The sequence below is a fragment of the Poecilia reticulata genome, linkage group LG23, assembly GCF_000633615.1.
Source record: "Poecilia reticulata strain Guanapo linkage group LG23, Guppy_female_1.0+MT, whole genome shotgun sequence".
Lineage (NCBI taxonomy): Eukaryota > Metazoa > Chordata > Actinopteri > Cyprinodontiformes > Poeciliidae > Poecilia > Poecilia reticulata.
Window position 1 is genome coordinate 5,122,738 of NC_024353.1, and position 14,954 is coordinate 5,137,691.

The following is a 14,954-nucleotide window of genomic DNA, read 5'->3' on the forward strand; positions in this document are numbered from 1 at the left end:
TATATATATATATATGTGTGTGTGTGTAATTTTTTTTCTCTACATTTTCCCCACGTTTTGAATCGTTAGGCTTTATAGCCCGGTATGGCTTTTCTGTGGATTTTTCTTCCACCGCCAGGGGGCGCTTTAGCAGGAAGTGAATCATTGGAAGTCGAAATTGGAAATCAAAGAAGAAAATGACCATTTTCATTTAGAACAAGCACATGCTAGCAGCAGGCACGACGGATAAATTTCTTCAAACTCATATGACGCAGCTTTTAAGTTGAGGGCTGTCGATTTGGTAGTACAGGAGGGAAATAGAGCCGCTGCACGTAAACTCGGCGTGAACGAAACCATGGTTCGGCTTTGGAGACGCAGGGCTGCCTCCTTAAAAAATCCAGTAGATTTATTAAGCTTGTGAAAAACCGAGAGCGGGGGAGATACCAGCGGCTTATAGCCCGGTGCAGCTTATAAATGTACGTTTCCAGTTTATTTTATTTATTTTTTATTTTGTTTTTACTTTGTAGATGCGGGTTATAGTGAGCTCTATAGTCCGGAAAATACATATGTGTCTGGGTTCCCATCATCAAAACGTTGCTAAATGGTGAAACGTTTCTGACACAACTCGGCTACAAGTGAAAGAATATATTTACAAATGTATTTTATACCTTCTGTTGGTCATTTTACCATTTTAGATGTTGAATTCAGATAATTCAGGCAAAAAAAAAGTCTTTAAAAGTGAGTGGTTGACATTTACTGCAACCTGTTGGATCTGAACTCTAAAACTCCTATCTTCGTATTTTCTTTAATCTACGAACGCAGAAACAAAGCGAAAGTAAAATCCCCCTCATATCTGCTGCTGTGAACAAATGTACGACTTGTTAATCCACGAACAGGCAGTGCCCATGTAAAGATGCACATCTGACATTGAAATTCTGGGAATTACAAACATTTGTTAAATGTTTGCCGTGTCAGCCACGTGTAAAGCTGGTAATACTGCCATAAGGCAAACATAAATATGTAAATATGTACACCAAAACCAATTCACACACACGCACACGCAACACACGCACACGCAACACACACACACACACACACACACACACAAAGCTTTGCTGCCCAGACGGGCAAATGTGGGCTATATGTTTTTCTGCTAGGGAGAGAGAGTAAAATGCTTCTTAAATTTGAGTCTTTCATCTTCTGTTATTACTAGCACTTTTTAGTCAAAGCTTGGTATAGAAAGAAAAGGGTGCACAGCAGATGAAGAGAGAGAAGGATGGAGAGTGTTAGCAGGCTTCAAGGTAACATTTAGGTGGCCTAATTAGGACAGATCCGTTGTCACTGGTGCTTTACTATGATTGATGAATGATTCCTTCTTTGTTAGAGAGATGGAGGGAGACACACAGGGGACAGGGAGTCAAAGTGTGGAAGGAAGTGAAGAGACCTGTGTGTAAAGATAGTAGGAATGAGAGGGGGAGGCAGAGAGGTAGAGAATGAGCAGTTAGATGTGTAGACGTGTTGATGAATTAAACATGAACTCCTTCATTAGTGCCAGACCAAAAAGACACACCTAATACAGACGAGGTGCGCGTTGATACACTTGCACAAAAGTACACATGGTTGCCGTTTCATGTTTTTCTTTTGTCAAAAAAATTTTCTCAAAGGGATTTCAGTGGGAATACTGCCCATCCCAAGGGACATGTCTATGCACAACTCCATGCACAGCTCCATGAAAAGGGAGACCAGACAGAACTGTAGCATTAATTCCCGCCTTTTAAGATACATCCTGTGTCAGTGCAACAAGATCATCACCTGTTGCTTCTTTATTGGCGAATCAAACAGATGAACACTGTTAGAATACATTTTTCATGCAGTAAATATCAATAATTTGTTCAAGAAGTGTTTAAAAAATAAAAAAAACACAGTTTCAATTTTGACCATCTGCCACTTTTTCTCAGGTGACCACCAGATTGTTCAGCTCTATCTCAAGTCCAAGGAGACCGGTCTGGCTTTTGCAAATGCCAGTTTTGTTTTCTACAACTGCAGCGTGCACAAGTCGTAAGTCAACCTCTTCTGCTGTTTTTAAATGCACTTCAATCACAGTCTGCTGCAGTGTTTTATTACTTTTTTTCATGTACCAATTTAGGAGCTCCAGAATGAAAACATTGCTTTAGAGGGATTTCAGAACGTAGCATTTCTGGCCAGCTTTCTTCTCTCTCTTTTGACATTTAAAGTTTAGACTCACCTGCAGGCCTATTGTTATAGTTCCACACCCTTTATGTCATGAAATAGCTATCTTGTTTTTTTATACATAATTACAGTTCTGCACAGATGTTTACATCCACTCATCGGTCACATTTTTTGACTTTTGATTATGTATTTGAACATTTTTTTTTATGTTTTTTTGATGTCACAATTACAAAGTGAACATTTTTCAAAGATTAGAATTTATCAGAAATTACCATCGTCCTCATGACTGCATGCCATCTTCGAAGCTTCTAAGCTTTGTCTCTGTTTTCTAACATCCCTTGGTAATTAAAAATATCTTTCCTTTTTTAGGTGTCTGTCTTGTGTCAGCAGTCCCTACAAGTGTCATTGGTGTAAATTTAGGCATGACTGTACCCATGACCCTCGCACTTGTTCCTTCCAGGAGGGCCGAGTCAAGAATCCCGAGGTCAGTTGATCTGAAACTGGAATAGTTTTAAGAAAATGTGTTTGCTTCTCATATATTCTTCAACTATTTCACATAAGAGAATGCACAAGCTTCTCTGATTTAAGTATTTCTTCTCATTTTGAAATGGGAGACAGTAATTGTGATGAGGGCGATATTGCTTCTTCTGAATTGCTTAATTTGTTTTAGGGTTAAACCCCCACTAGCAGACCCTCACATGAAAAGGATTTCACAGATCAATAATTAGATAATTAGACCCTGACATCTTTTGTTTCTTTAATGTTGAGATCATCACCTGCTTTGAAGTTTTTAGGGGTAATAAAAATGTTTTAAAACTAAAATTACCAACAAATGCTATGCCACTCAACAATACACACTGTAGACCCGGGAAGTAAGAGGATAAGTAAATTAGGTCTGGGGCTAAAAACACCGTCTGTTTTTGAGCTGTTAGAACCAGATTTTATTCATGTATGTTTACTATCCCTAAAATGCATTTTTGCGTGGGTTGTAAATTGACTTTGGTGAAATAAAATGAACGGAAATGTTTTTACGTACGAGAAATATCTTCATTCTTAGATTTCATGTGCAAAAAGTGTCGTGTTAAAAGGATTTGCAACACCTCTCAGTCATAGTACCTCCATCTGGCAAGAGTCTCTTGGCATATCTTGCTTTTGACTGCTCTTCAAAGGGCACTGGAAGCTAATAAAACTGAGTCATTTCACATGCCCATCCCTATTCCCTGCAACAGCTTACTCTTTGTGAATTATCAATAATATTGGCAGGCAGTTCTATTCCCGCCGAAGCAGAGCCGGCTGTAATTAGGCAGCTCTGCTGCAGAGGACGAGCCGCGCGCTTGGAAGGGGCACGCTAAGCGACTGACCTCCAACCCAGCCACTCCCCATCACATGGGCACATGTGGAGATTTCACTCAGTTACTGCTGTAGCCTTCATGAAAAGATAGGAGGTCAGGGAAGGTTGCGATATGTGCCTGAGATTTGAGACTGTGGGTTCAGTATACAGTTATTTGCAATTCTACTCTGCGCTTTTGTTTCTGTGGCAGCGTTAGCCTGCCTGTACTTTGCCAATTCGCTGTGGCTTTCAGGGGAGGGACGTACAGGGACTTAGTGGCCTGTTAATCTTAGCCTGAGGTGAGGTATGATGAAGATCACTAGTGCTCATGTCTGGGTTGGCAGACGGTGTACGACGGGCAGAGACAAGCTCAGCCAGATTGCTTCTTTTGATGAGCAGTCTGCTCTCAATTGTGTTATTCCACCCATTTTTCTTCCCCTTGAGCATTTCAACCTGCACTCTATTTTCTTTTTCCTCCGTGTAGTTTATCTTCTTGAACTGTCTGCGTAGTTTCGCCCATGCAAAATTCTTTGCAGGTTTACATTTCTAATTAGCTTACGCACTGGTGGTCAGTATTGACTCAGGTTAATAACGTGCGGATCCTCTCATATTGTGTGCTGGCTAAAAGAAAAGAATAAATAAAGAGGGATTTGAAAAGCAGGTGTCATGCGGGCTTAATGATTTTTAATTTGCTTTTAATTAACCCTTTAATTCCAAGGTGATGTATTTACTGACAGATTTTACATGCTGTTTAGACATAATGCATCCGACACATGCATAAATAGCTTAGAAACAAAAGGCAACGCGTCAACTTTGCAATAAAATAAGGTCGACTCTTTCTGCTGACACAGATCTTTTTTTTTTTTTTGTTAACTATTACAATTAAGGGATTTGAGACAGTGATCTCAATAATCCCTTAACTCTATGTTAATAAGTGAGGCCAGCAGAATCTCCCCACTGCTTGAGCTCGATGTTAGTATGCAGGGCAGGGTGGAGTTTAAGCCAGGCCTGGGCGTTTCATCCATGCCAGCAACGATATGGGCACAGGGATCAGACGTTGGCCTGTTTGCCCTCCGTACATCTCAAGGACGTAGAGATTCTGGCTTTCTAACAAAGCCTGTTCGTGACACTGAACTGGAATACACTAATGAAGGAACCAGCGGTTACCCTCTGTTTATATGTATTGCCATATGAATTGATTGTTCTCGTTCATCCACTGTACAGAGCGTGTTTACCGTCTTCCTCAAACTGTAGTCCATATCCATAAGATGCGCACAATGTATCACCATAGGAAAGTGATGAAACTGGGTACACTTCCCATTCTCTTTGTCTGATGAAAACCACAGGAGGATATTTCCCTTTCTTCTTTTCCTGTCTACAACACAGCATGTTCATATCCTGAGCTGCTGCCAAGTCTTTTCCTAATATATTCGGCTGGTAGGGAGATAGAAAACACAAAAATATTAATGTCACTGAATTCATTTCGCTATCTCCCAGCCTCATACCGCACTTTTCATCTCCCTGCATTATTTACTTCCTGACTGTGCGGCGGTGATCAATGTCACGAAGTTTATTTACCAGCAACTTATTGATCAGGTGATCAGGATAATTTTATTAAAGAAGCTAAATGCCAAATGTAATGGCTGTTAGTTGCCAATATCGGATGGGAACTGCCTCATTTCAATTCATAGGGAAATCAATGTTATCCTCTGAGCTGAGGGTTGAGGAGTTGGAAGGCAATATGCAAGAAGGAAGTGGTAGTAAAAAAAAGGAAATTTGGAGTTGTTTAGGTAATAAAACTGAAGGATAAACATTCAAGTTTCTGTACTGGCAATAAGTGAATTTTGAATTGATTTTAAGATTATTTTTGAGGAATTTTATAACAGTTTTAAAGTTATTACTGCTTCAACCTATTAATAAGATTTGCCTTTATGCTGCAGATCCTTAATGCCTTGTTTTCAATTACAGCACTGGTTGGTGTGGTTTGGTACACTATTGGTACCACTCCATTCCTGGGCCAGATTCAGTTGTAGCTACATAGAGCAACGCTTCAATACTGTTAGGGTTGAGATACTAGGAAATGTTACTGCTTGCGACAAGCACAAAGAATATTAGTGTGTCATGTTTGACACAACATTGAGTGTGCGGGTTTATCATTTTTTTATCCCCGCCTGCCCAGTCAGAGACCAGCTAGGGGTGGAGTTACTCTCCTGAATTCCCCGCACCAAATGATAGTGTACCAAACCACACCGAACCAAACCACACCGAACCAAACTATACCGCTCAGCTGAAAAGAAACATTAGATCCCTGAAATCTTGTGACTAGCAGAGAAAATTTATGCTGAAACTCTGTGGGTAGCAAACCCAAAACAGCTGTTTACTCTGACTTTTATTTGAATGCCTAATAGTAATAATAATAATAATCATAATTCTACAACTTTAACATGTTTTGGAGTTATTTCTATTTAATGGCCACAAATGTGAGCAAAAAAAAAGTAAACAATCCTGAAAATTATGTTTAATTTGGAAGAAAATTCTTTTTAAATGTTAGATAGCTTGTCTGTTTTTTGTGCTTCCACTGAACACTTAACTTAATTATTCAGCTGTTGTTGCGCTGTTGTTATCTCAACTTGTATTTTGATAGATAAATTACTTCTTCACAACCAAGCCAAACAATACAAGAAGATTTTTCTAAATGTTAGTTTTCCATTAGGAGAAAATAGCACAACTGAAATGTTATTTAAGATTAAAAGTGAAGTAATGGCAATAAGGAGGAGCAGCTGCAGGCAGGGGGAGTTGGCAAAGAGAAAGGAGGAGAGTGTTTTTGCCTTAGGCCACGTTATAGATATATGATGAATCAGAAACTGGAAGCTTTAGGTAACCACAGGGTGTTGGTACGCACATACGTGTCTGAAAACTTAAGATCCTTTTCATCTTCACACCTTACGCTGCTATAATTATGGGCCTTTCTCTCTTTTTGTTGCCATCGCCCACCCTCCCTCTCCCTTTAGCTTCAAACTATGCCAAGGGCTTTTACATTCGCAGCTCCCATTCTGCTTCCTACTCTCTGTCACTTTCCACATCTCCACCCTTCACACCTCCCACCAGTCTCTAATTATCAGATCTAAGTAGGTCCCCAAGAAGAAAAGGAGTCGGGGAAGAGCAGAGGGAGGAGAGCGAATCAGTGATAGGCTTGACGAGAAACATGAGATTGGTCACTGAGAAGGGATGAACCTTAGATGAACTGTGCTGGCTGCTTTTTTCATATCTATATGCGTGTCTATATATTTACACTCACAGTGGTGTGAAAAAGTGTTTGGCCCCTTCCTGATTTCTCTTTTTTCACGTTTGTCACACTTAATAGATTCCAAACATCGAACCATTTCAAATATCAAAGACAAGACAAGCAAATGCAAAAAAATGCAACTTTTAAATGTTTGTGATCATATTATTACTCGACCTTTCACTTGGCAAAACACAGGATGTACCTGGGAAATGACAATGGATCAGGGAAAAAGAGTGAGAGAGATTAATACTAGAGCAAAAGACAAAACAGAACTTTGATTTTCAGTCGCTTCTATGCTGAGCTTATGTTGCGTCATTCTGTTACAGGTACTTTTCTCTTTATAGTCCTTCAGGTAAAGTCCTTGATTACATCCCCCGTCACTAACATTTACAGCTTCAGACGCACCGACAGCTTCACACAAATGCACATTCACAGGACACAGTTATAGTCTTTTTTTTTTTTTCTTCAAATCTGGTTCTCTGCTCTTTCTTCAGCAAGATGAAAGTATAAAGAGGTTGAAAGGAAATGAGGATGTGAGGTTTTGTCACCATGTAGCGGACATCTCTTCCCTCAAGTGTGAAAGGCCACAAGTTGTGGTTAATTAAATTGATTTAAAGATGAATCTATACTTCCCAACATTTTTTGTCAGTTCTCCACATTCTCCTAAATAATCTATTAAACAGGTTGTCAATACTTTTCACACAAAAAACCCCCACAGTAACTAGATGCATTAATGAAAACTCTTTACGGTGTCTCACTTTAAAATTTGAAGTACAGAATGTAAAGCATGTCATTGCCACATGAGAGACGGTGTTTTCTTTATTTTTTTAGTTTTATTTTTCAATTCAATTCTGTAAAACTCACCAAAGATTAGTTAATTTAAAATAAAGTAGGCATCAATTACATTGCAAAAGATCCTCCAGGGTTGGAAATATGTATTTGAGTTAATTTTGAAATTTGCAGCTTAGAGGTAATTAAAAAGATGAAAGATTAAATATTACATAAAACTAACCATTTAAAAAATGATATCCACAAACTGATAAGTATATGGACTTAGCATTTGGTCAGGATGCTTTTGCATGAGTAACAGCGTCACTGTGGCGTAACCTGAAGGCAGTCGATCTGTGGCTTTTCTGATTGAAAGCCTCGTTTGCTGTAATAATAGATTTGTGCCTGTTTGTATCATCGGGTCTGACGTCTTTCACCTTCCTCTTGACAATACTCCATACAATAGGTTGTCAATGATAAGTCCAGTCTGATACAAATCTGTATATTAAACTATAAGGGTTTAATTACGTTTTATTGAGATGTACAATTAGGCCTGTTGCGATAAACGATACATCAATTAATCGCTCGATAAATTAAACCTATCGACCTCATTTTAATTATCGGCTTTGTCGTCTCTTTCTGCCTTTTTTTCTTTCTCTTGATGACACTGAATGAAAAAGGCTCAGCTCCGCCGCTCCGGTCCACTGACCCTCCCTTCCTCATTTCCTTAGTGTAATGTCCAGCGCACACTACAGGAGTTGTCGGCCGATTGTCGGCCCATTTTCAAAGCCTGAGAGACCACACATTAGCCGACAGAAATCCTAGGTATAACGGTTCGATCGGATTTGTCATGCCGTGTGGTGTCCAGCCACATGGGCACAAAATAATGGCTACAGGTCCAGTTAACTAATTTTAAAACCAGGCATTAATCAATGCTTTACTAGAATCTACCTGCAATGCATGTGGCTAGTGTCAGCGTAAAGTCCTGACTGAAAGAAAATCATCATAACCTATTTATGTCACGTTAACGAAGAACAGCTGAAAACCTACCGGGTTTATCAACTGCGGTAGCAATTTGGCTCCAACTCCTCCCCTTGTCATTTCTATATTCTTTAAACAAAATCCATCCATCCCTCCATTTTCTGCCGCTTATCCGGGGTCGGGTCGGGTCGCGGGGGCAGCAGCTTCAGAAGGGAGGCCCAGACTTCCCTCTCCCCAGCCACTTCTTCCAGCTCCTCCGGGGGAATCCCAAGGCGTTCCCTGGCCAGCCGAGAGACATAGTCCCTCCAGCGTGTCCTGGGTCTTCCCCGAGGCCTCCTCCCGGTGGGAGGTGCCCGGAACACCTCACCAGGGAGGCGTCCAGGAGGCATCCTTACCAGATGCCCGAGCCACCTCAACTGGCTCCTCTCGACATGGAGGAGCAGCGGCTCTATTCTGAGTCCCTCCCGGATGACCGAGTTTCTCACCCTATCTCTAAGGGAGAGCCCAGCCACCCTGCGGAGGAAACCCATTTCGACCGCTTGTATCCGTGATCTCGTTTTTTCGGTCATGACCCAAAGCTCATGACCATAGATGAGGGTGGGAACATAGATCGACCGGTAAATCGAGAGCTTCGCTTTTTGACTCAGCTCTCTCTTCACCACGACTGACCGGTACAGTGCCCGCTTCACGGCAGACGCTGCCCCAATCCGCCTGTCGATCTCCCGCTCCCTTCTTCCCTCATTCGTGAACAAGATCCCCAGATACTTAAACTCCTCCACTTGAGGCAGGACGACCCTCCTGACCCGGAGAAGGCACTCTACCCTTTTCCGGCTCAAGACCATGGCCTCGGATTTGGAGGCACTGAGCCTCATCCCGGCCGCTTCTCACTCGGCCGCGAACAGTTCCAGCGAGAGCTGCAGATCATGATCTGATGAAGCCAACAGGACCACATCATCCGCAAAAAGCAGAGATGTGATCCTAAGGCCACCAAAACGGATCCCCTCAACACCTCGGCTGCACCTAGAAATTCTGTCCATGAAAGTAATGAACAGAATCGGTGACAAAGGGCAGCCTTGGCGGAGTCCAACTCTCACCGGAAACGAGCCCGACTTACTGCCGGCAATGCGGACCAGACTCTGACACTAGTCATACAGGGACCTGACAGCCTGTATCAAAGGGCCCGGTACCCCATATTCCCGGAGAACCCCCCACAAGAACGTTCAGAACAACATCCAGAGCCTTAAGGAACTCCGGGCGGATCTCATCCACCCCTGGGGCCCTGCCACCGAGGAGCTTTTTGACCACCTCGGCGACCTCGTCCCCAGAGATTGGAGAGCCCARCCCAGAGTCCCCAKGCTCAGCTTCCTCAAMAGAAGGYATGTYGGTGGGATTGAGGAGGTCTTCGAAGTATTCCGCCCACCGGCCCACAACGTCCTGAGTTGAGGTCAGCAACGCACCATCCCTACCATAAACAAAGTTGGTGCTGCACCGCTTCCCCCTCCTGAGACGCCGGATGGTGGACCAGAATCGCCTCGAAGCCATAGGGAAGTCTTTCTCCATGGTCTCTCCAAACTCCTCCCACGCCCAAGTTTTCGCCTCAGCAACCACCCGAGCCGCATGCCGCTTTGCCTGCCGGTACCCATCAGCTGCTTCTGGAGTCCCACAGGTCAAAAAGGCCCGATAGGACTCCTTCTTCAACTTGACAGCATCCCTCACCGAAGGCTGCCGCCGCGACAGGCACCAACAACCTTGGGGCCGCAGCTCCGATAAGCTGCCTCGGCAATAGAGGTACGGAACATGAAATGTTGAATAAATATTAATGTTGTTTCCACATTTTGGGTCAGCTGTTTGGGATTCCCCTCCGTAATTTCCCCTCAGAATGCAGAGAAGAGAATCCGCGCTTTCTGATTGGCTACCTGTCACATTCAACATTAACGCTGCTAGTCGGGGAAAACCCCTGATTTAGATCGGAGCAGCCACGACGATCTACCGTAACACACTACACGCTGCAGGATGATCTGTTACGAAACCACCAGCTTGGAACGCCCAACGTTCTAAGATTGTCATGAGGGGAAAATGGGGGCAAAAAATTGTGTAGCATGAACTATTGCATCAGGTAGACAGATGTGCCCATCTTCTCTATTTAAATCTAGTGATTACTGAAGGCCAATATAGTATACAGACTTCATAATCTGCACTCTTTTGGTTGAATGCAGTATTTATTTCCACTTTGGCTGTATGTTGTTTAGTTTTTATTTAAGTAAGTTTTTTGTTAATGGAGACTGAGAATCAATTTTTATTTTTGTTTTTGGTTGTTTTGTTTATTTAGTTTATCAGTTCCAGTACTATGTGTTCTTTTGAAAATAAAGTGGTATCTATCTATGGCAGGAAATCGCATGCATTATTAGTCATTTCCATAAAATCAATGTCAAAAGGTCTTGAGACAATATTATCGTTTATCGCAATAATTTTTTTAGACAATCGCTCAGCAAAATTTGTTATCGTGACAGGCCTATGTACAATATATTAAGTATATTTATGCTAAGTGCTGTCATCTAAGTAGGCGTCTGAGTAAACCACTGACTCTTGGGGTGTTTGCACTTAAGCATGTGGGGAATAAAAATAAAACCGTGCACATTACATCCGCTAAATGTCTACATAAATCTCAACAACACGGAGCAACATAATTTCGAGCCAACTAGGAAGATATACAATCTTTGTTGGTCTAAACCCTTAAAAGTGAATACTGAAAACGCTTGAATGTACAGAAAATAACATTTATTGCAGTCCAGGCAATTATTTGCACTATGTACGAGTAATATTGGAGTGATATTGGTGTATTAAGCTAGCAATATAGTCAAATTTACAAGTTTACAATTGATTGCAAAATCAATTGTACATTAATCTAACAGCTTAAAATTGTTTTATTTATTCTGTTGCAATTGGATCATCTACTGTTTTTATTTCAAATCGCATATTTTACTAAAATTCTAAAATATCATACTTGTCTATGTGAAACAAAGTTTGTTGTATGTTTGAAACCAAGTTATTATAACTTGGTCCTACACACATTTATCTTGGCATGTGTGTGTAAAATTCAGTCCCATCATCACTTCACGGCGCTATCGCCGTAGATCTGTGTCTTAAAGATTCCACTCAGGCGCCGCGTCGAGTCATACTCCAGTGCTTTCCGTGTTTTCATTTCCACAAACCAGATCAGATTTATTGTCCCCATTGTTCATGTCTATTAACTGGAAAAAGATGTGATTAAAAATGGATTGCATCTCTCTTTGCTCTCCCACTCATTTTCATTCTCCAAATATGACCCTTCGTTCTTAGGAAAATGAGATTTGGAAGAGCAAACACACAGTCACCGCCACCTTCCTCTCCTCCACCACTGAACTCGTCCCCCCCCCCCCCCCTGGTGTGTCATTTATCTATAATGACTTTGTGAATGGTGTCACGGAGCGTTCGGCTCTCTCACCACGTGATTGAGTCACTCACTAGTCAGTCACTCACTCAGCCTACCCAAATCAAGTGGCTTTTAATGAACTTCAAACAAGTGTTATCGCACAGTTCAACGTGTGCTCTGCTTCAACCCCGTCTCCCTCCCGCTCCCCCCTCCCCGGCTCCATCCGTTAGGGGGCTTCTCTTATCTGCTCCCTTTCTTTTCACCCTCTTTGCACTTCTCTCTTAGACATACTAAAGCTTTCCCTGTCACATGCGCTTAATGGTGTTCCTGCCGCTTTCAGTTTGGTTCTTCTTTTGTTGTTCCTCTCTCTGCTGGCCTGTTTTCCCTTCTCCTCCCTATCTGCTGCTCTTCTGCAAAACACACGGAACCTTTTTTGCAATGTGTTCAGGGAAGTGTTGTTCTGTATTTATTATGCTTACCTGTCTTTGACCCCCCCCCCCCCTCTTCTGTTTTACCTTACATGTATTCTTGTCAGATTTTTCTGCTGTCCTAATGCTTTTTGTTTTACTTGTTGACCTGTCACTTTGTCCTGTCCTTTAACATCCCTTTCACATTTTCTTTCCTGTTTTTGATCTCTCCCTCTCTCTGTGCCTTTTTATTAGCCTACTTAGACAGGAGGAAAGCTTACATTGGAGACATCTGTGAAATCTTTTGTTTCTTAAAAATATAAGAAAAAACTTCAGTATGCATGCATCTTGGATATCTAGCAAATTAGTATTAAAGTTCTTCCTTAAGTGTCTCCTTCAATGTATAATTGATGCTTCCATCCTTAGGATGAGCAGACTTGTCCTTCATTTTCTGAATGTGAACAGGTCTGTCATTTTAATTAGGATACTAATGACGCATGCTTCATCACGAAAACCAAGAAACACACAAAATAGGTCAGGGATCAAATGTGGAGAAGTTTAAAGCAGAGCACAATTTCTGAATAATAATCAAAGCTTTGAGCATCTCGGAGCGCCGTTAAGTCCGTTATCTGAAAATAGACAACACAACTGCAAACTTACCAAGACATAGCTACCCAACTAAAACTAACGAACTGAATAAGAAGTCCACCAATCAGAGAAGCAGCCAATAGACCCACAGTAACTCTGGAAGGGCTACAAAGATCCACAGCTGGAGTAGATGAATATTCAAGTGTTAGTTGTGTTCTCCGCCAATCAGGATATTATCTCAAGAAGAAACCCACAGTTGACAGTAGATTTGTGGGGATCTATCACATAAATCACATATAATGATCCTACTTGTAAAATGCTGAAGGGGTTGGAGTAAGTTTTCACACATTTTTAAGTGTATTTTCTGTGACCACATATGCAGTGTAGAAAGTGGAGATAATTGTTTCTCATGTAACACGCTGCCATCCTTACACAGAAATATGTTTCAGTGAGGTTTCTTACCGTCTACTTTTAGTACAATATTCAAAAACACACAATTTAATATTACTCATACGTTATAAACGATAACCCAACATTTCTGTTTGTCTCAGGGCTGTCCACAGTTGCTGCCTGCAGACAGGATACTGGTTCCAGTCAATGTGGTAAAGCCCATCACCCTGCGGGCCAAGAACCTTCCCCAGCCACAGTCTGGGCAGAGGGGGTACGAGTGCCTCCTAACCATCCAGGGAAATGAGCACAGAGTCCCTGCCCTGCGCTTTAACAGCTCCTCAGTGCAATGTCAAAACACATCGGTAAGAATTAGCATCAGCAACGGCTCACATTTGCTGACCTAACCAGTCTCAGTAAAGACTCCCCGTGTTTGCCATCAAAATTTGTACTCCTTTCACTGATATTTCCACTGTTAAAAGGTAAGTTAAGTTCTTCCGGTATAAAGGGATCATATGAGATTAAGAGCCTAACTATGTCTACCCTTTATTGAGGCTCCATCCTTTCAATGAATAATGCATTGACAGCAAGCATAAAAGGCTTTATGCTTGTCTCGATGCTAATCGTCTGTTGATACAATAACATTCCATCTTCCTGTCTATCTTCATCACTCTGCGTGTGTGTGTGTGTGTTAATGTGTGCGTGTCAAGATGTCAGTGGGATTGGGTGTGTAATCACAGTACAGGGCAAACATTGTAGTTTGATTGAGCTGTGAAAGAGGGAAACTGTAATTTAGCAGAAAATTATGATTCTAGCACCAACCTCTCTCACTGGTGTTACAGAACCAAATGAAAAAATAATCTAATCTTTGAACGCTCTCTGGTGTGTGTGTGTGTGTGTGTGTGTGTTCGCTGAGTATAAAGCCACCTGTTGTCGCTGATGTATTTTTGGGATGAAAGAGGAAATCGGGCACTAAAGGCATTTGAACACAGAAATAATACACAGCATAAACATTTCCCTCTCTCCCTGCAATGCCACTCATTCCTTCTCTGGTTGCCATGGTTATAGTATTTCTACGATGGGATGGAGATGAGTAGTCTTCCTGTGGAGCTGACCGTCATCTGGAATGGAGATTTCAGCATCGATAACCCCGCCCACAACAAAGGTGAGCGTTCAGACGTATACAGGCGTTGGTGTGATCATGTGCAGCGACACATGCGAACACATCTGCTCACCAACTTATTCACTTTACACTTAGTCCGACGTGGTCTCCTGACAAACTTGCATCGCGATGTATACAGTGGGTCTGCTGCCTCCCAATTGTTGCCCTTGCCGCCTGTCTCCATAGCAACAGGTGGTGGTGTGCTGAGGTGAAGCATCTATTTCCTGATGTTTTTGCCATGAAGAGTGGTTAACTTTAACACATTCTCCTTTTTTCCCCCGCCTTTTTCTGTTGTTGTTTGTCTATCTTTTTCCCATTCTTCTGCATTGCAAATGCAAAAAAAATAAATAAATATATATATATATATATGTACACTGCTCAAAAAAATAAAGGGAGCACTTTAACATTTAAGTGAATACTGAAGTGTTCCCTTTATTTTTTTGAGCAGTATATATATATATATA

The 14,954-nt window shown here is 41.7% G+C and overlaps 1 protein-coding gene across 2 annotated transcripts in view; it reads left to right on the forward strand.

Annotated features, from left to right (window-relative positions):
* The window catches only part of plxna4 (plexin A4), a 233,178-nt gene that overhangs the window by 173,741 nt on the left and 44,483 nt on the right, over window positions 1-14,954 (forward strand). For both annotated transcript variants that reach the window (XM_008400677.2, XM_008400675.2), the window contains exons 8-11: window positions 1,938-2,037; window positions 2,539-2,653; window positions 13,493-13,693; window positions 14,397-14,493. In XM_008400677.2, the coding sequence (XP_008398899.1) occupies window positions 1,938-2,037; window positions 2,539-2,653; window positions 13,493-13,693; window positions 14,397-14,493 (513 nt within the window). The remainder of the gene's footprint in view (window positions 1-1,937; window positions 2,038-2,538; window positions 2,654-13,492; window positions 13,694-14,396; window positions 14,494-14,954) is intronic.